This window comes from Opisthocomus hoazin, chromosome 1, assembly GCF_030867145.1.
Source record: "Opisthocomus hoazin isolate bOpiHoa1 chromosome 1, bOpiHoa1.hap1, whole genome shotgun sequence".
Taxonomy (NCBI): Eukaryota; Metazoa; Chordata; class Aves; order Opisthocomiformes; family Opisthocomidae; genus Opisthocomus; species Opisthocomus hoazin.
The window spans coordinates 150,516,387-150,537,375 of record NC_134414.1 but is presented as its reverse complement, the minus strand read 5'-3'; the positions used below and the strand labels follow the sequence as shown (position 1 = coordinate 150,537,375).

The following is a 20,989-nucleotide window of genomic DNA, read 5'->3' as shown; positions in this document are numbered from 1 at the left end:
GTTGCGATAGGACAAGGAGCTTTAAACTAAGGGAGGGTAGATTTAGACTAGATATAAGGAAGAAATTTTTTTATGACGAGGGTGGTGAAACACTGGGACAGATTGCCCAGAGAGGTAGTGGAGGCCCCATCCCTGGAAACATTCAAGGTCAGGCTCGATGGGGCTCTGAGCAACCTGGTCTAGTTGAAGATATCCCTGCTCACTGCAGGGGGGTTGGGCGCAATGACCTCTAAAGGCCCCTTCCAACCCAAAGCATTCTATGATTATTCAGTTTTCAGTGTTCACTCATAAGGGAGAAAGTCGTAACTCCTGTTCTGCAATATTTAAAGCTTTATATTTAAACAGATATAAAAAAGTCAGGTCACAAAGTCTGTGTTGCTACAGGCAGTTTAAACTGCAGAGGAAAACACAATGGCCCCATACACTTCCCATGCTGTTACAGTGTGATCAGAACCTAAGGACTTGAAGTTTTTTCTGTTTTCCGGTAAGGTATGTCTGTTACAGCAGCAAAGACATCATGTGAACATGCTGTCTGTGACGAGAGAATTTAATCCAGACTTCTCACAGTTTATCGATAAGCTAGAACATTCCATTTCATAGATCAGGTAACTGAGGAAGAGTGAAATTAACTTTCCCATAATCATAAACATTCAGCTGACCACTATTCTATTTCAAGGAAAGTAATTTTGGTTGTCACTGACCATGACGTCTTTTCGACTTACTGCTACGATGTGCTCTGGCCTTAAGTACGACCTTCTGGACAATTTCAAGCTGTTCTTGAATTCCAGGAAAATGGAAATCCGTGCATTCTTGGCAAACAGTTGCAAAATCTAGGGGGGGGAAGCAAATTAAAATCTACGTCACAAGGCTGTGCTTAGTAACATTACATAATTCTGCTTTACTGTTCAAACAAGGCTAGTTACAAAGGCAACTCTCCCCTCAAAGCAGACAAAGCCCTGCTGTACTCCTCTTTAAATTCTAAAAAATTATGGCAGAGACAAAACATTTTTTGGAATAAATTAATTGCTTGGAGAAAAGAAAAAACCTTGAGTGCTGTTGGTCTCCAAACAAAACCACCCAGACCAAAAAACCCCAAAGTAAAAGCAATAACATATTTGCATTAAATGTAATTGTGCTTTGAAAATGTTGTCTTATTAGTAACAGTCCTTTAATCTGTGATATTTTATTAAAACATACATAGTAGATACTTCCAACAGCAACAACAGCATTCCAGTTTGTTTTGAAAATTGAGAGCTATTAATGAAATTCATCAACAGTGTATCTGGAAAGCTGGAATTACAGTTCTTTCCTTTTAGTTCTCAACACAGGGATCTGAAAGCTAAAGAAAATCGTCATCAGTTGAAAAGAGCTGCAAGTTCCTTTTCGTGATAAGCAAGTATTATGTCAGACTTGGAAATATTCTACTGATAATTAGGATCAGAAAATACTGCCTCTGTGACTGGTATTTTAAGCTCCTTATCCTAATGTCCAGCCATCTCTCCAAGCATGCCAATAGGACCCAAAACAAGCTATTAGCAAGGAGCTGGACTAAACTATGCAATTGCTATTTACTTCCCGTTTTGAGGTACCTGCTCTAATCCTCCTTAAAGTTCTTAATGTGCTCTGATGACCTATCCAGAGAGCACTGTATACTGTGAACAGACTGTAACAGGAACAGGCAGAGAGAAAATCTTAATGTATTTTATCTTTTTACATTCTCTCCATCATAAAATCTATTTTCAAAAGGCTTTATTAAATTCTGGTGTCCAAAACCAAGGGAGGAAGAAGCTCATATTTCAAAAGACTCTGTCTTCGGCGTGTATCAAGATAAAACAGAGTCCCAAGACACAAGAAAAATCTCTTGTATTTAAATGAAAATTAATTTTATTTTATCATTTATCTGAGTGGCTATACTTGCTCAAAACCTGAGTCACAGTAGCCCTACAAAGTCCTAATATAAGAGACTTGAATTAGGCAATGCATAAAGTATATAAAGAAACTATTCATCTAGCCTAGAAAAAATAGTCTGAATGAAACTCGCATGTTGACAGTTCATACACAAGTTTAACATTCTGTTCAAGGCTGTTTTTTAGAGATGTGTCCAAACCCAATTTCAAAGGTGCTTTTTGCTAGTTGCCGTTTACACATTGTAAGAAATACAGAAAAAATTGCAGTCATGGTTTTCAGTCTTGCAAATACCTCACATACATCCCTTATTTTGAGACAAATGGAACCATTTTTGGATAACAGATTTACCAAAGATGCAACATCAAAATGGTTGGCAGACAAAACATAACTAACAAAATACAATAAGTGAAGGTCATTCTTAAGCTTCCTCAGGATAGAGCTAAATAAACAAGGTCAACCAAGTAAGCTGCAGGACTTCGTATGCCTGGAGCCCCTCTCTGTTTTGTGCCTGTCGACTGACTGGTGTTCTTCAGACAATGTAAAATGCTTGGATGAACAAGGTGCTTACAAGAAGCTCATTTATTCCAACTACCTTGAAAATCTCACAGCGGTTTGATGGAGCTTCTAGCCCATCACAAAATAAAAGCTATCAGGTTTGTGTTTTTTCCCAGCTTTAAAGTGGAAGCAGAAAATTGTTTCCGTACTTTTTTAATCGAGAAATTTAGACTGCACAAGCCGCTACCTCTCTATGTAAGTAACAACATCAATGTATTATTCAAAGGTCTTCTACATAGAAATTTTACAAACCTTTGAACCCCCTAGCGTATTTATTTCTTACAGAGCCTTTTAGGAAGGAGAATTGGTTCTGGATAATGCTTGTGCAAGAAACAGCTTTAACTGTTTAAGAGCAAAGTCTCCTATCAAAGGTGTTTATTCATGCTCTTCTGCCAGAAGCTACCACTCTCATCACAGACTGGATTTAAACAAACGTGCCCAAACCTCAGTTGCCGCCCAGAGTGGTTTGGGGTCTCAGTACAACCAGACGTTCACTGATGGTTTAAGGTAACGTATCTGACGAGGTCAGAGGAGCTGAGACATGCGACACATTCATTTCTGCAACATTTTTAAGGAGAATGGTGGTGCAGACAGCTGTGGAACATGCCTGCAGTTAAGTTCGCCAAACTCCCTTCATAACTCAAAGAAATAAATATTTATTAAACATTATATTTTACAGATTGCAATACAGTCCCTTATTTGCCATTCTGCTGTGGCTGCAAGATCTAATTGGAGGCTAGAAGATGCAATTTGGTGTGTAACAGTATTACTTGAATGTCCGTATTCTCTTATCACCAAAGATTTACTATAAAAACAAATCATCTGTTTGTTATTAATTTAAATATCTAAGCAGTAAAAGAAAAAAGAGTAACTGAAAATGAGTGCAAGTGTGAAATAATACTGTCAGAATTAAGCAACTTGGAAACCATAAATAGCACAAACGTAACTGCAGTTTTTACTGGTACAGTTCCCTTCCCTTCTTGCTACAAGCCTGATTTCACACAGTTTTCAGACAGTATTAACCACCAAAGCATATTTTTTTTACGGCACCCTAGAATAATGACAAGTAATAGTGGCTCCAGTCAAAAAGACATTTCAAGTGTAAATATTTTGGTATTAAACTTCAAGAGAAAGGTGGGAAAGCCAATCGTGGTTCAGAGAGCGCCTCAGTGACCAAAACTGGAACAGGAACAAACACGTTTCATTGGTTAACCTTGACACAAAACACCTATTAGTGAGTAAGTAGCAAGTAATATTCCTATCGTTCATTTTTAATGGAATTTATAGTGCTGCATTTATCTGAAGCACACAGTATCTTTATACATTTACTTATCAATTTAAAATCTTGGCGTATTTCATTTTTACCTTTGTAAATAGGTTTCAGTTTGCTAATCTGACATTGGAGAGTTAGAAGCCCCTATAATAAGTCAGTTTAAGTCACAGTAATCAACACTGAAGTGTTCACTCTAATATGTTCCTTACTCAAGTATAAAACCTAGGAATGAGATGATGAGAGCTATAACAGCATAACAGAGCACAACTCTGTTCCCCATCCTTATCCATACCTCTTTTTGCATTTGTTACCCTTTTGCAATACCATGTCCAAAACACCGGGTCTCCAGTAAACTTTAAATTTACAGGGAATATTTTTTGTGAGAGAAAACAGCTCTTTTTAAGTGACATTGATTTTCAGTGGTGTTCGTTTTCACTGACACGATACATACTATTACAGGACTCACCTCTTTTGATGCCACTATATGAACTGATACGGTTATCTACCAGTAAAACCAGGCCACAGAGAGAAGTTGAATAGAGAGACATTGCAGTTTGAAGTCTGTGAAGTTTTACTCCACTTCGATGATTGCGCTTATGTTTACAGAAATCCAGCATGTCGGCTCTCAGTAATCTCAAGTTATGCATGGTCTTCAACTGAGCTCCTGTACAGAGTATAAACGATTTTAATACATAGAGTAAGAGATGAAACTCAGGATTGTTATTAAAACGCAAGGGATCAAAGTGCTCACCTAAGTTTTGTGAAAAAGATCCATCTGGGCAAATACAATCAATAATACTCAAAAAGTTTTTAAACATATATTCAGTTTTATATGCATACCAGCAATTTAAAAAATAAGCGTAAAAACGCAGTATTTTCATATACTGTCACAAAGCAAGGCTCACCTATACCTAAAATGAGCTTCGTTCCCTATTATAAGTCTACGGATGAAATACTAATGCATGCATAAACAAGAAGTAAAATATTTAAGCACCTATTTCTCTGTTAATTGATAGTGGGAATTAATACCCACATTTTCTTATCAAACATAAGAAAAAATAAAATACAATTTTTTAACCACTACGTGTTTTGATGTTAGCGGGCTTTTCTACACTAGTCACCTTGCTAGAGTGGAAAAAAACTTACTTCTACCATGTTTTCCACTAAGTATTTTTCAGCTAGCTAGATACTTTTTGATACAGTTTATACTATACTTCTCTTACATACGTAAAAAACAAATACAAAACAATTACAATCTGTATATATTACATACATTGACACTTAAATACTGTAAATAATACACAGCTTAGATACTCATTTATTAGCATCTGTTATTACGTTTGGTTTTGGTGTCTGTTTACTTTACTTACCCAAGTGAATAGTAAAACTTTCTTCTAACAGCCTTTGCTCTTCATAAATTCTTCCATTTCCTTCTACAGATTCTCTCAGCTGACTGGGCTGAACCTTAATTTCATCACTAAAATAATGACAAACATGCTGAAAACTTTATCCTAATTTTTGTTCAAGATCAGCAGTATGTTGTAAAAGCTATCCAAAGTTTTCTCAGCTAGTCTGTGGAAACCAAGAGATTAAACCTATTTGAGTGAACTCCACTCATCTGAGGTTTTACCTTTCTGGCATGCAATACTCCAGGTACATATCAGAAGGAAGAGTAGAGTCCACTGTTAGATTTACTTTACCTCACTCATTTCTAAAGCATTCTATGATCACGAAATTAAAATAAATCACAATACCTAGTTATAACATAAAAAGAAAATAGGAATAAAAGGGAAAAAAATTAATTCTTCTCAGCCTATTTATAATACCCAAAACCTTATTTATAAAGTTATCATATAAAACATTTCTTTCCCCCCCCCACAAAATGGGAGGCTAAAAGAAGACAAATCAAATGCTCCACAGTGTTCAAACTAGGAGGAAAGATTTCAGATATCAATTTTTCTCCTAAATTCAACTGTCTGGTAGCAAAGGAGCTATATGAAAGAACACAAGTATCTCTCCAATTTGTATCTGCATTAATGAAAAGTTTCGCTTTGTTTTCAAAGCGCCTAATCTTCAGATGTGTTTCACAAAGGATCGTTTTATAAACTCGCAAGCAATTCCACTAATTGCAAATCCCTAGTGATGATGTAGAACTGAGATATATCATCACTAAATATATACACAATCAACTAGATGCATAAAGATATATATGTGTGTATACATATATCTTTGATGTCTATATATGTGCGTAACACACATTTTCCTCTCTCTCTCTCTTTAAGCTCCTAGTTGCCCTACTATAGACTTCCTGTACAGTATTTCCAAATGCATTAGGGACCTATAGTTTTCAGGACTCAACACAAGCAGAGAGACTACACTTTCTACTAGTGTATGCCAGTGCAACGTTTAAAATACTATCATTTCACATTGTTATAAGTATCCAAGATTATGAAGCCAAAATATCCTCATTCTCTCTCAGAGGTATTTGCTTCTGGATCTCTAGCAGTCGATTTCTACTAGCTTCGTGCTCTAAGCAACTTCACCTTGGACTTACTGTACAGCAGTAGAAGGCCAGAACATGGGAAGAGGTTCACAGCAACAAGTATGAATAGCCTTTATAATTTCAGTATCTTTAAAGCCTCATGTAAATAAGCACAAAGCTAACATGAAAATTCCGTGGAAAAATGTTTTAGGATGGACTTAGAACTTGAACACAGTGTCACTACTGCAGCGATGTTTTACTTGGTCACTACCTTAGAAAGAGGCCAGCCTGCTTGTGAGCTATGCAGTCCTAGGATGGTAACTGACCCGAGAACTGCAGAAGACTTCCAAAACATAAACTCACAGACAAAATCCCAAGAAAAATGGTGAGAAATCTAAACATACAGCATCATCCTCCAACACATTTCCGCTCCTCTCTCTCTTTGCTCATGTTCCATACACTCTGCCTCCTTACTCCAAAAGGAAACTTTTAAGAGAAAGTGATGAAGTATTTCATGCATTATGATCCACACCTGTCTCCTCTTACCACTGGCATCCACTTTGTTCAAAGATGTTTTTTCCCCATAAATTCCTGACTGCATCCACCTAAATCTACTCTACACTTCTACTAACGTGAGGCATGAGAAAGCACAATGTTGTACTCCTGTTTTCCTATTAGTAGCAAAGGTGGTAGTTACTAACAATAAAGAACAATGATCTCCCCAAGTTACAAATTCTGACTTCCCCGCTATTTCCTCAGTCAGAAAGAGTTTCAACCAACTCTCACAAGTGTTCGTACTAAAAACGTTTCATTGTTTTAGCTGTGCAGTCATGTATACATTAAAAAAGAAAAATACGAGGCTTATTAATTCAAAACTTGTGACAGTTACTATTTATTAAGCTACAATTATTCTGCAGAACATCCTTAAGTGGTAAGAGAAAGCCCTGTGAAATAGCGTTAAAGATAGATATCGTAAATAAAGGCAAAATAGGAAACCATTCAGCTCAAGTTGTAGTTTAGTGCATTAGAACACTGTCTGGTACAGAAAGGCTATATCATTACACAGTGAAGAAACTCCTACAAATATAAATATTTGATTATGATGGTTTATTAGCCTTTGATTTTTTTAATTATCCTAATTAAATGGCTAATCTGAAATAAAGATTATATAAAAGCAAGTCTTTTGAACTATTACAGATGGAAGTAAGCATTACAGAGGAATTAAGTACCTGATTGAACTGTTGTTGGGATTCTTTAGGTCCTGATGAAGCTTTATCACCCATTCCTGATATTCTTGCTTCTGGATAGCAGTAGACTGTTTTAATTCATTGGTCCATTTGTTCTCCAAATCCTAACATGACAAACATGATAATTTTAGTGTTTTGGGTTTTCTTATTAACACAATTATTTCCATGACCTATTCTAGTTCACTGAACTTCATTTACCTGCTGAGATTCAAAATGCTGAGCCGCGAGCGAATTTACGTCTTGGTCTGTTAGCGATTTCCCTAGCTCCTGCATCACCTTATCCATTTCCGCTCCTTGCCTGAAAGGGAAGCCAACCTAGATTTACAACAAGCAACACTTTCAAAAAACTAGCAGAAGAATACCCATTGCTGTTGACACAATTACTGATACAATGATAAGTTGTATCAGTCAGCTGGTCGGTGCTCATCACAAGCAGAGATACAGCTGAACACACAGCTGAAGGACACGTCATGCAGCACTTTGTCCATCTGCTCATTTTGGAAGTCTGCCCTCACAGACATTCAAAAGAAGGTACACCAGTATTTCCAGATACTCTAATACAGCACTTCAATATCCTTCTCATCAGAAGAGCTTTTGAAATGGACCTACTTGGTCCCCTGCTTTCCTCCTGCCCCAACCACAGACGATGCAGACACGCAAACACCAGGAAGTAGGCTAAACACACTTATTTTTAATAGTCAGATGAGCTTCCAGCTCAAACTACATTCATCAAGGGGACCTGGGGTTAAAGGGCTGCCCTGCTGTCATCAGTTCATCCAATACCTCGTCCCTCCTTAGTCTTCTTAATCCCTGGCTTCACTTCACCTTTCATATTCAGCCCTTTCTTCAGCAAGGAATCGATTCACCCTTGCACAGATCTAGCAGTGAATACCCACAAAACAAATTTGAGTTGAGGGTCTGGGATTCCAATTCAGCTCCCATGTAAACAGAACAACACCCACGCTCATCTGGGATAGTCTCAGCTGCCACCGACATATGGAGTTTCTTGATTATGACAAATAGATACGATAAATTCCTCTGGAGTCTGTGTCACACTAGAGCTCTACAACATCACTGCTCTCAGGATTAATTGCTTTTTCTTCTAGATGCATACTTTAGAAGACTCAATAAACAGCAAAAAGTTTTGCTAACACATTACTGGCAACATTTATCCCCAAATTACAGACACGTAAGATTCAGTCTTAAAGAAACTACATGAACAGGCATGCATTGTACAATGTGAGCTAAAACACATGCAACTCAGGAGGAACACTTAGAATGCTAAAATATACTGACTTAGAATATTCTGGCATCTCATAAGCATCCCTAATGTTTAGTATCTATATTATTCCTATTTCATAGAAAGGAATTTTCCTTAACCTACTCAGTCTCGAAAGAGAAAGAAGATTCCGCGTTGTATGTGTCCCCTCTTGTGGGCAAAGCAGCCACCTGCAGCTATTCAAGCTTACTCGGAAACTCAGGATCCCACACACACTTTCCTAAATTCCAAAGTCAACAGTTTCTAACTTAAAGTTGGTTCCAGTCTTTTGCTCATCTTTTCACCTCTTGGAGATTCCAATTTTCCATTTCAATTGCATCACTAGAAAGGAAAATATTTATTTTCTAGATATCCTAGGCACTTCTCATTGCTATACCACTTACAGCATGGATAGAACAATGGAAATCAAACCTTATACTATTTTGATGTCCTGAGCTTTATTATTTTCAGTGACTGAGAATAATGTACGATAGCTGACCCTAACAATATAGGATAAGTATTATAGGACTTTAAATAGGGAAACAAAACCTAAAATAGGGCTTACATAGACAAATACAAGTCGACACATGCTGTCCTACAAGTTGCACGCACACAGTGGCATGCACCCCATTTAATAAGATAGGGAAAAAAAAAGAAGGAATACCTTTCCCGTAGTTTTTTCAATTCCACATCTCTTTCACTTATTAATTCTGAGATACTAACAAAATAATTGTGTTCCAGGTTTAACAGCATTTCAGAAGCTGGAGAATGTATCAGATCATGATAAACATCGGCAAAATCTTCATCCCAGCTGGTTTCTTCAGGTTTTGTATATTCTAACGTTGTCTAAAAATTATAAGAGATTTTAAAGCATAAGGTACCTTTTAGGAGATATAAGGATCCCTCGCAACGGTGGGGCAAAACCAACCAGGCACATACACTGTTGCACAACCTTCAACATACAGGCATTATTTTTCCTAATTTGAGCTTTTTGTATTCAGCTACAGATTTAACATTTTCTCCCTTCCCATATTCTTTCTCTTTCAAAGCAACTAAGAGCAGAAACATCAAGGGTTTGACTACAGCCATGAAGTAGCAATTTTCAGCTATCACCAACTTGGAAAGAACAATAAAATTACAACAATATTTACAACTGATGAATTTTAGATAGGGCCCAAAACACAGCTGTGCAAACAAAAATTTTTTGCTAGAAAGGATGACTAACCTCTGATGTCACCAGAATTTGACCAACAACACTGATTTAAGAAAAGCAATTTTTATTGAGCAGACGGCCCAAAGATGCCAGTTTTGCAAGCTCCTTTATACTGAAACACTCCTTATATTTGCAGTAATTCCCACCAGATTCAGCTGACGAATTGTGATTGTATCATTGAAGTACAGGTTGTAAATGTCAAGAAATTATCTAATCCTAACCCTTGTACTCCGGCTAACCTATTCACAGAAACCGCTAGCACAGAAGACTGCAAACTATTTCGATGTTTTATTATATTTCCATGCTCACCCAATACAGATTTTTCTTTCATAAAGGTTAAGCTAATTTCATTTTGTTGATGTTCACCAAGGCAGATGATTTTCTTCCAGTTCTCTTTATAACAGACATCTGTTTTGGAATTTTTCACAACTTTCATCTATATTCCATGATAAGCAAATTCAATACCTATAAACTTTTCCTCAAATGCTTCAGTTCCTGTCATTCTTTTTTCCTCTTCACTAGGACTCCTCCGTTCTTCCACATTCCTCTGTTTGAAAGATCACCGGCAAAACTGGATGCATTACTCCAGCTAAAGCCTCATCTTCGCAAAATAATGTAAAGTAGTCACATGAACTCACGAAATGAGCTGAAAAGTCTCTTTCCACTATATACTTTCTCTTTGGAGTTTTCATTGCTATTTTTGAGATTTAGGACAGGAGCACCCATTCACTATCTCTTGCTTTAGTTCTACCGCATTATAACCCTTAGGTCTATTTTTGTTTGAATATCACTGCCTATTTACTACTCAATTTTACATCTTTTGACTCTACTAAATTTAGAAAAAACCTGACTAAGAAATCATACGATGAAGACTTCATGACCACCTTCAGATAAAAAGAAGAAAATGTAAGAAATGATCAGAAAAAGTGAATTTCAGTGTAATTTTGCATCTTCACATACGTGATTCTGTCTGTACATGCACACACACTCTGACAAAGCAAGTTCTGAATATTAACTTTTCAGCCTTAATCTTACCTCTTTATAAGCTTTAGCCCAAGTATCTGCCAGCTGGTTTATGTCTACTTTTCCTGATTTCACTGCCTCCAGAGCCAGTTCAGCTTCTGTATCATAATCTTTTATAGTTTCCTCTTCTATGAACTTATTAAGGGATTGCTTCAGGTCTATTATAACAAGAAGAGCATGGTCCATCAACAAGACATGTCAATGGAAGTATCAGTAATCATCTATTAAACACAGAAACAAAGCCTTTCTGGAAACCTTTTACTTGGACACCTTACTTGCTAGTACTAACAGTAATTTTCTTCACTGTTTTGCTGTTTCAGAAACACCACTTTTTTTTTTTTTTAAGACCCTTCTAGTAAACCCCCTTCTTTTGGTTTCCCAAAGCAGGTTGTAATACACTCTGGGACATGGACATATGACATTAATTTAAGAAATCAATTCTTACCATTTTCTATAAAGCATGGCAGATTGTGCAGAAGCATTAGACGTCCATGCAAATGACTAATATTCTCCTGGACAGGGAATTTGAGAGGCACGGTAAGCACTAAATGTTGATTTCCAGCATTGAATTTGTACACATAGTCTCTCTCCCTAGTGCAGGTCTTTCCTTTATTAGGCTTCATCTTCTTCAGTTGATTTCCTGAAGCACCAGTGAAAATAACCTGAGTTACATTCTTGTAAAATCGTAAGTTAAAAAAGACAACTAAAAACATTGTTTTGTTAATAATTAGCAGCTTCTAGAAAGAAAACTTAAAACCCCTAATTTTTCATAGATATTCACCTTAATTCTGACTTCCAAATACATAGGTTGGAGCTGAAGCATAAATACCAATTTCCAAAACACTGAGTGCTTCTAAACTGTAACTGATTGTATCAATATTTGAACCTGGCTAATTAGTCTTACAAACTACAGTATAAGCTCCCTGACTTACAGGCAGAACCCAGACAGCAGGAATCCTTGCAAACAGCAAACTCTGAGACATGGCAACTGCTGACATACATGTCTGAAATCCTTCACAGTGCATTAGGGTTTTATTTCCTCCTTTCTGCAGGTGGTAGACTGGGGGAGGGGGAAGTTCGTAATCACTTTTAGAAAAACCTCATTTTGTCATTTTGTAACCTGTTTTAGGACAGATTGTCATTACTTTTAAATAACACCATTAGAATTGAGCCAAAAGACAAGCAAGATAACTGCCCACAGGATAAAAACACAGGATGGGAGCACATACCTGTGTCTGTCATTTTTCCCTCCGCTAGTGTTCCTCCACTCCGTCTACATTTCTCTTTTTTCCAACATGACCTGCAAAGTTGGACACGCAAGTCCAGCTGAAACCTCCCCAGCGCTACAAACCAGTGTGCAAGAAGAAAAGCAGAAAACGAAAAAAAAGTAAAAAAAAAAAAAAGTGTATTTTCCACAGCAAAATTCATGGGACCAGTTCATAAGGTGAGGGTTTTTTTTAATGCATGTGAACAAACCTACATGTTGGAAACGGACTGAGCAGACCGGCTACAAACCGCTTCACGGCAGCAACAAACCGCCTTTGACCGAGAGCAGCGGCCAGGCCCAGCGTCGGGGACCGAGCCCCCTCTCCACTGCCAGCGCTGGAGCCCTCAGCTCCACCCCGGGCTCCGGGGCGCCGGGCCTGCAGGACCCCATCCCCCTCTGCCCCCCCGGGAAGACTCCACACCCCGCGGGTGAACGCAGCCCCTCAGCTCGGGCCCGCGGGGACGGGAGCGGCCTCCTTCTCCTCCTCCCCCCCTCCTCACTCACCTGGGTCCCGGCGAGCGGCCGCGGCGTCTGAGGGAGGTGGCTGTGGCGCCCCGCCTCCCCGCTGCGAGCCTCCGCGTCCGCCGCCGCCGATTCGCCACCCGGCCCGCTCCGTGGCGAATGTGCCGGGACCGGGGGGGGCGGGGCTGACGGAGGGAGGGGGCGGGGCGGCAGTGCCGTTACCGGCGCGTGTGACCCCGTCCCCGCCGGCCCTCGCGCGCCGCCCGGAGCCGGGATGGCGCGGCCGGTGAGGAGGTGCGTGCGGAGGGGCGCGAGCCGTGAGACGCCGCGCGGCAACCCCCCCCACCCCCACCCCGAGGCGCGCGGTGGCCGCTGGGCGTTTCCTAGAAAGCTTCAGGCGCGCGCGCGGCGGCCGTTGCCCGCTGAGGGAGGGAGCGAGCGGGCGGGCCCCGCACCCCCTCGCCCCCCCCACCCCGCCGCCGCCGCCGCCGCCGTTCGGGCGGGCCCCGGCAGAGCCCGGCGCCTCCGCGCCGAGCTTCTCGCTGGCCCGTGGTAGCGCGGGGCTGGAGGCCGGGCCCGCGCCGTCTCCTCCCGCGCGGCTGGAAGGAAGCGCGGGGCTTCTCCCTCGGGGCGGGCGGCGGCCCTCGGGCGAGCGGGGAGCTGGGGGGTGCTGCCGGTGGCCCCTCCGGGTAGGGTGACGCCGACCGCCAGCTGCCTCGGGGATGCGCGGGAAACGCGTGTCGAGCGCCGGAGGGCGACCCGGGAGATAAACAGAATTTGAGTTGCGCGGGCTCTGAGGTGGGGTGTGCGTGAGGGGAGTGCAGCGCTCCCGCATTGCGAGCAACGAAAAGCACCGTTATCTTCAGATTTCTTTAAAAATCTAAAGGCCGTTCCCAATGACCGCATTGTATGCGGTGGCACTGGTTCTGCGTGCCTCTGAACGCGTGCTGCTTGTTGCTGTAAAACGTGACTTACCCGAAAATCGAGTGCGGCAGGTCAAGGTGCTCGATCTGAAAGGATTAACTGTGTATGGTTTTGTTGCCACAGGAACAAGAAAATTGTTGATTATTCTCAGTTTGGGGATTTGGAAGACGATGGTAAGTGGCGTGTTCTCCTATGTAATGAAAATGCCAAACGCTAACGTGACCAGCCAAAACGTCATCAGAGCATCTTCAGTGAGGTCATTAATTGAGAAGGCTGTGGGCTGTTTTCACTGGCAGTAATCGGGGCACACTGCAAATACGCTAATTTCACAAGAATACGGTGCCTGTAAGCCAGAGGATAACAACAGTGCATCAGGAAACTGGTGAATATGTTGTGTCTAGTTGCGGGAAAACCTGTTCCTTCCCCACCTCAGTTTTCCGTGGTAGGTGGTTGGTCCATGTCCTCCTGATTATCAGTCCACAAGGTTGTAAATCAGAATACGAAGGAGGCATGAATCATCTGTACGCAGATCTGACGTTTCTCCTGCAGCTCTGTGTCTTGATGGGTTTGGGTAGGGACACAGCAATCAAGTGTTGAGTTCTGTTGATAAGGAAAATAGGTTGCAGGCTGTTTGTTTTCATGACAGTCCTCCTTTACTTGTAAGCCCTAATGGGTGTTCTGTGTTTTTCTTACAGAATTTGGTTGCTTCCATGTTGGGTTTTTTGTTTCCGTGCTGTTTGCAGGATGCAGGGAGCAGTCTGAATTGGTGGGAAGGGGAGGGCAAAAGTGAATAATGTTGAAGGTCTTTTCTGAATTGTGGGGATTGATGGAGATTCTTGGTTTCAGGAGTTTAAATGTGGTGCATGACTTTTCTTAGTTTGTAAGTGACCACTTGTAATATTAAAGTGTAAATTCTCATAATGGTTAGTGGTCTTATCTAAGGTTCTCTATCATTTAGAGAATATGAAAGATTATTATTTTTTTCCTTATTTTACGCTGTGACCTGCAATGTCTTCAGTGGGAAGAAAGACAATTTTAATGCCTTCTAATTGTCTTGAAAAATTGGAGAAATACATTGTATTTGATAAGAGACAACATGAAAATGGTAGAAAAAGGGGAGCATTTTTTAAGGGGAACAATTCCTAAAACACCAAGAACTCTAAAACTGTTAAATGACAGTGATTACTATTATAATTGATTGCTGTTCAGCATATCAAAAGGTGAACTTCTAGTTATTGAAAATCTGGTAACATGTTGGACAATTAAGCTTTTTATTTGCCATATTGGTAATACAAGTTTAAATAATTACCTCTTGAATAAAAGTAAATGCAAAAGAGGTCTTGTTAAATTTTCATTTAAATAGATTTAAGAATAGTGTAGTTATAGTTGTTGTGTTCTTTAAAAACAGAATTAATTCCAAGAAGATTACCTTTGGTATATTTTCAGTGTGTGATGAAATTAAGCTGACTGACTTCTTTTAGTCATATGGAAGAATGTAGGAAAATTCATTAAAGCCTGTTGCTTTTTTCCGAACAGATGAAGACTTTGCATGTATAGCTGCACCTTCAAGCAAGAAATCCAGAACACAGCTAAAGGATCCAAAGAAGGAGAAAAAAGAGAAGCAAAAAAACCCACACAAAGAGTTGACTTCGTCACAAAAGCAGACACCTAGTAAAAGGTAGGAAATGTTGAAACGTGTCTGACTGTGTAAAGCTGGATTTCAATAATAGTATTCAGATATTTTTTTTTTTCCCCCAAGAGTTTTAAGCAGCTAAGAATAAACGACTAACATATTAATGTGATAAAGATTTTCGGCTTTATTGGTATAGTTGCAAATCAGGGATAATGGGATTGTGCACGGTCGGGAAAACTTACTTGAGCTCAGTAGTGAGCTATGTCCATTTTGTTACAGCTCTAAAATTTAGACTCCAGCAAGCAGCCTGCGTAGGTGCAGAAGTAGGTTTCTGTGTCTGATCTTGCTGTGATATCTCTACGGTGCAAAATAACTGTAACAATTCTGAGTTACCTAAGGAGTCCTAAAACTGAGAAATATACAGACAAGTTTGGCTCCTTAACAAAGAATATATGTAAAGCTTGATAGAAAATACAAAGTCAATGAAAAAAGAACTCTGATTATTTTGGTGGTAAAGTTGTGTGTAAATGTTACATTTCAGTGTGTTATTTCACACAAACATAATCACCTTTTTCTGTGATAATGCCAGTTATTGGTGCATTTATATATACACAATGTTTTGCAATTATGATACTTGTAAGTATAGTATGCTTTAGATATTAGTGTTTACTTTGTCTAAATCATTTTGGGAAGTAATGTTCATAATATGATATACTATAAAGTATGTGTTGAAATGTTAATCCCTTTACAAGTATTTGAATTTAAAGAAGTTCAGTGACTCAAAAGTAGATCTATACCACTCATGACATTGTTTTATGATTTAGCATGTTTGGGTTTTTTGTTTTTTGTTTTTTTTTTTTTTTTTTTCCAGAATATCCTTGGATGACAAACTTTATCAAAGAGATTTGGAAGTTGCCTTAGCCTTATCTGTCAAAGAAAAATCTACAAACATCCTTGAGGTGCAAAATTCAGAAGAACAAGGTTATTTTACAGTTCAATGCAAAACTGTTTATTTGTATGTAGTGAATTAAAACATGACATAATTTCTTTTACAGTGAAATGGGTCAAAAGTCATGTTTTATTTCAAGATGTCATGATAAGGAAAGAAGAATTTCTAGGTAGTGCCTGTCTTCTTATGTTCATGTTTTTTCCTGTGAGAAGAATAATTCTTCTTTAAGATCTTCCAAACATATATTTTTGTTAGAGACAGATAAAAACGTTAGCTATTTTCATTTCTTAATATCTTGACTTTTTGTAATGTGCTTTTTGAATACTAATATTTATATTATTTTTGTTTGTTTTCTGGATCCTAAAACAGGTAAGAATACTGAATCAGAACATGTACATAGGAGACCCCTTTTTTCCAACTGCAGTGTAGACAGTGAACTTTTAGGTAAGTTGTTCTCATACTCTGTCTTTTCAGAAATAGCATTTCAAGACATGTTTAAGGAGCTTATCTCTTCTTTGTTTCCATTGGTTTGTATTTTTCATTTCTGTGGGGAAAAAAGTCTGAAGTAAAGACCTGAAGAATGAAGGATTCAGTAGTCTTTTCATTGAAAATTTGGTCTCAGCCTTATAAAGGGAAAACCTCTGGATTGCTGAATGAGATTGTTACAGATCACTAAAAGGTAGTTGGAAAAAGCAACAAGACGTGAGGCTTGTAGATGCTAAGTTTATTTACTTCTTCAAGAAGCTACGCTTACCCTCAGTTCCTTAATGGGTCCATAATGCCCAAGTGTCAAGTAAATGTGACCAAAACATTTGCCGGGCCACTGGAAACTTTTTCATTTTTCCAGTTTTATTTTTGGTCTTCTGTCCTTTCATTAATTTGATTAAAGATAAATATTGGTAACTTCCACAACCAGAAAGTACAGTTTGGTCAGTTAAAACAGTAAAATGAGAATCACGTGAAAACAAGTGTCGATGATGTTCTTCTGTGTAGTGTACTTCAAAATCACAAAAACGAATTCTGGGGACTCGCATATCTGCTTCTTTTTGAGTAGGAGAATAGTTGTACTGTGAATTTGAATTAATTAGACCACCTTCTATTTTCCAGGTCTCAATCAGGTTATGGATGATGACGTACCTAGGGGTGACTGTAGGCAAAGGACAGCAGGATCTAAAGTTCCAGCACATCAGAAGAAGTTACTGACCGTTGACAGTGATGGTGGAGAGCATGTTACTGACTCAGAGCCAGAGTCTGTACCCAGTAGGTTCTTCTCTATAAAAACCCTCTCCTAATATGGACTTTGAAAGCGATGCCTTGTGGGGTTTTTTTATGCATTTTCAGTGAAATGCGTACTGCTTCTACTCTGTCTTCCCCCCACCCCCCCTTACTGAAGCATAATCTTGTAATACTTGGGCATCTCAATTGCACTTGGACACTAAATCTGAACATTGGAGCTTATTCATACACATTCCCCAAACTGGCAAAAATGATACTTATTCTGTGCATTTGCTGCAGGATGTCATAACAAATTTATTTTACCCTCTTTCTGCAGGAAAGTTTCATCTCTTTAAAGAGCCTCTTTCCTTTTTTCCAGGCATTGTCTGGGGTTTGCATCAAAACAGTGACTCTGGAGTAGAGTCAGATGTTAGTGCGTTTAGGATTAGGTTTGTTTAAACTTATTTAAAAAAAAATAGGTAGCCTCCCTGCTTTCCTTATTCCAGTTCTCAACTCTTAGAAAACCATGCTGCGTGCAGTTGGAGGTCAGGCTAGCCTCATGCTCTGCGTCTGGTAGCAGCCCAGTATCGAATGCCTGCAGAGCATGGTAGACGTCTCTCTCTCATGCCCCAACGGTTAACGTGTCTGTATCCATTCTTTTATTTGCTACTGCAAGGTTTATTGGAAAGTATTTCTAGACTTGTCAGTGAAATAAAATATCAGGGAATAATCCAGATATTCCTGTTGATAGAGAACTATTTTTAAGATTTGTTAGTATCTGGGTTTTTTTAATAATAAATCTATAAAATCTTTCTTACAGTTGAAATTAGACATAATGTTTTCCCACTTTAATTTGTCATGACTAAGAAGATGTAAAAATCAGAAGCCCTGCCAAATGATTTTAACTTTTTCATCTTGCACATGTGGAACATTGGTATTTCTGCTGTTAAAATCGTTGTTGTATGCCGTTTATACCAGGGTGTTCTGTTATTAAAGTACGGAGCAAGAATTGTGTAAGTACAGAATGATTTATGAAGGGCACTTCTTTCACAGTTCAGCATATAAACATGTGCGAATTCATTTTACTATATCCTGAAGATATCCTGTTTTTTTATGTCCAGAATGTGATTAGAAGGCCCTGGAGTAATAGTAAATTGTATTTCCTGTGAAGAGATGACATCCATTTTCCTTGCTGTAGGTGAGGAGTCAGAAGAAGATACAGATTATAGTGAAGGTGATGATGAAGACTTTGCTATGGAAAAGAGGAAGACCAAAAGAAATAAAAAGAAAACCAAACAAAAGATGCCAGCAGAAAGAGAGAAGAAAACTCCCAAATCAAAGATTAATGCTACAGGTAAGTTTGTACTACAAATTTGAAATAGACTTCTTTATTATAAAGTTCCTTTGATTTTCATTGAAGGAATAGATAAATTTGGCAGACAGGCTGGCTGCAGGGTTATGATGAAAATGACTGATTGCACAGTAGAGTGAGGAGAGTAGAAAAAATTCTGAAAGAAAACACTTATAGTAAACTAACACTCCTTACGATAAAAGCAAACATAAGAGAACAGACAAAGTCTTTTTGTATAACAATACCTAGCTTTTAAGAAAAGGTTAACACTGAATGATCTGAGGATTTTTTTTTTTAATTATAATCTCAGACCTTCCCTTGTATTTGCATTTATGGTTTTTTTAATTCAAGGACACTTAAACAATGCTAGTTCTGCTAACCACTTGGTGAAAAAACTAAATATGCATGTCCTTCAGAATTAATTGTTCACTGTGTTGCTAACACAATGTACTTTAAGTAGCTTAAGAAGATTCTTATCACGGTGTTAATCTTGTGTCTGACTTGGTAATGTGTTTTAATTTCAGGCCTGAGTTTACAACATGTGATTTAGTAATTTAGTTTATAATTAGTTTTAGTTACAACAAGGAATGGTTTGCTTTGTGTAGGTGACAGAAGCATCTTCCCTCTTAGAAATTTGATATCTGGCAGGTCTTCAAACAGAAATTGTTACATTGCTTATTTTCAAACCAAGACTGAAATTCCGGAGTATGACAGGACTGACTGTATAAATATATACTGTTGAAGATGCGACAGTCTAGTCACGTACTCTTTATTTCACTCGGTTTGGAAAGCTCATGCTATATAATGATCTACCATCTTATGCAGTGTGATGAGTTCTCTGCTAAAGAGTATCTTTCTAAGGTCGCTTTTATTTTCCAAACTAAGCATCACCTGCAGTTTCTCCTTCACGGATAACAGAACAAAAGTCTGAGCCAACACAAAAGATGCCATCCAGTTGCTCAGAACCAGTTGGGAAGCCTTTACATACATCAAGTCCTGTAACAGACAAGAAGCCGAAATGGATACCACCAGGTACCTGTAAGATTGTAACTATAAACAGATACATTAACTGACTGACGTTTTTAGCAAAACAAACAAAAAAAACAGTATTTAAGAAAAATTACTGCACTCTTATAATGAAAGGTATTCTTTTGGCCTGAGATGTTAAAACAAAAAAAAAAAGAATAAAAGAAAGAAAAGCTATCTCCATGCTTCTTTTCCTCTTGCAGCATTATCCTTAACCCCTTTATATGGGGAGGAGAATAAAATGTTTTCCGGAGTGTGGATCAAATCTTAATCAAGAGATTTTCTTGTGGCCTTTTCTCTCTTAATAAGAGCTTTTTTATCTCTGGTACGTGCTGCGTTATGTATTCTAAACAGATAATATTAGAAAAATGTTGAAGTGTTTTAACTACAGTAGTAAAGCAGATGCTTAGAAGCTTTTGTTTTCTTAACATGCTTGAGCATGCTGCTGCTGACTCCTGCCTCTTTCTTTGATTTTCCTTCATATTTGCTCTTCTTTTCTGTAGACATTTCTTTCTATTTGGCTCCTTTTTCTCAAGCCTGCTGTTCCCACTTGAGTTGTGTTCAGTTGTGTGATTCTCTGTGGAGTATCTGAAAACATGCAGGACACCGGGAACAGTTTTTATGTGCTTGTCCGGTGTTGCTCCAGTGTGTTGCTGGTTAATTAAAACTGTGCACCATACCTGCTGCAGGGGCTCCCAAATAGATTGATCCCAGTGAGTTGGTTGATTTTCATGTGCTTCTGTAGTATGATGTGCAGACTTTTTTGCAATATCTTTGTAATTCTTTTTTTGTTGTACTGTGATAACTGTAAAAAGACAACAGTCATATGATTCCCCCCCACCCCCCAAACTTCTTACAACTTTTTTGTTTTAAAATTATTTTCAGCTCCCTCAGGAAGCAGTAATAACTCTGTGAAATATGTTTCCGTTAAGTCACCTACTCAGTGTCTTAGACTCGGCCTCTCCAGACTAGCAAGAGTCAAACCACTGCATCCCAGTGCTACCAGCCGTTAAGTGGTCAGTGACGGAGTGCCACGTGAAGGAAACGATTTTGGAAAGTGTTTTGCTTATAAATAGAAGGTGGACAGCAAAAGCTTCATGGCATTGCATCGTCAGTTTTGGAGGTCTGTTCTTTATGTACGTGTCTAATACTATAATGAGTTTTTATTCTTTGAAATGCTAGGCAGCCGTAAATGCTACTGAA

General features: G+C 38.8%; 3 protein-coding genes across 7 annotated transcripts in view; 2 read left to right on the top strand and 1 right to left on the bottom strand.

Moving 5' to 3' along the window:
* Positions 1 to 12,920, bottom strand: part of FERRY3 (FERRY endosomal RAB5 effector complex subunit 3) — a 23,983-nt gene extending 11,063 nt beyond the window's left edge. The window contains exons 1-10 of one of the 4 annotated variants that reach the window (XM_075441659.1): positions 12,731 to 12,920; positions 12,189 to 12,302; positions 11,405 to 11,599; positions 10,972 to 11,117; positions 9,388 to 9,569; positions 7,664 to 7,763; positions 7,448 to 7,569; positions 5,107 to 5,213; positions 4,203 to 4,400; positions 702 to 830 (exon numbers count right to left, since the gene is read on the bottom strand). In XM_075441659.1, the coding sequence (XP_075297774.1) occupies positions 702 to 830; positions 4,203 to 4,400; positions 5,107 to 5,213; positions 7,448 to 7,569; positions 7,664 to 7,763; positions 9,388 to 9,569; positions 10,972 to 11,117; positions 11,405 to 11,599; positions 12,189 to 12,201 (1,192 nt within the window). In that variant the 5' untranslated portion in view covers positions 12,202 to 12,302; positions 12,731 to 12,920. Of the gene's footprint in view, positions 1 to 701; positions 831 to 4,202; positions 4,401 to 5,106; positions 5,214 to 7,447; positions 7,570 to 7,663; positions 7,764 to 9,387; positions 9,570 to 10,971; positions 11,118 to 11,404; positions 11,600 to 12,188; positions 12,303 to 12,439; positions 12,475 to 12,730 lie in introns of those variants that run through there. The other 3 variants (XM_075441675.1, XM_075441684.1, XM_075441667.1) reach the window with 3 other exon arrangements.
* RAD51AP1 (RAD51 associated protein 1) lies at positions 12,856 to 20,989 on the top strand. Of its 2 annotated transcripts, XR_012766053.1 has the most exons (10): positions 12,856 to 12,982; positions 13,736 to 13,785; positions 15,149 to 15,290; positions 16,117 to 16,226; positions 16,564 to 16,638; positions 17,302 to 17,454; positions 18,608 to 18,763; positions 19,646 to 19,792; positions 19,990 to 20,111; positions 20,672 to 20,760. XR_012766053.1 is itself a non-coding variant. In XM_075441694.1 (9 exons), exons 1-9 carry the CDS (start codon positions 12,963 to 12,965, stop codon positions 20,797 to 20,799), a joined length of 981 nt encoding a protein of 326 aa, XP_075297809.1. In that variant the 5' UTR covers positions 12,857 to 12,962; the 3' UTR covers positions 20,800 to 20,989. The 2 variants fall into 2 exon arrangements, 1 of the variants encoding a protein (XP_075297809.1); XM_075441694.1 differs by lacking the exon at positions 19,990 to 20,111 and having other exon boundaries at positions 12,857 to 12,982; positions 20,672 to 20,989.
* DYRK4 (dual specificity tyrosine phosphorylation regulated kinase 4) overlaps positions 20,827 to 20,989 on the top strand; it is a 50,553-nt gene continuing 50,390 nt past the window's right edge. Inside the window, exon 1 of the mRNA XM_075441642.1 lies at positions 20,827 to 20,909. The gene's annotated coding sequence lies outside the window, so the exon portion shown is untranslated. The remainder of the gene's footprint in view (positions 20,910 to 20,989) is intronic.

Bases quoted from the DNA above. Each gene is read 5' to 3' on its own strand.
- RAD51AP1 (XM_075441694.1), top strand. From the start codon at position 12,963: ATGGCGCGGCCGGTGAGGAG. The intron at 13,786-15,148 runs GTAAGTGGCGTG...TTTTCCGAACAG, and splicing joins TGGGGATTTGGAAGACGATG to ATGAAGACTTTGCATGTATA. The intron at 17,455-18,607 runs GTAGGTTCTTCT...TCCTTGCTGTAG, and splicing joins AGAGCCAGAGTCTGTACCCA to GTGAGGAGTCAGAAGAAGAT.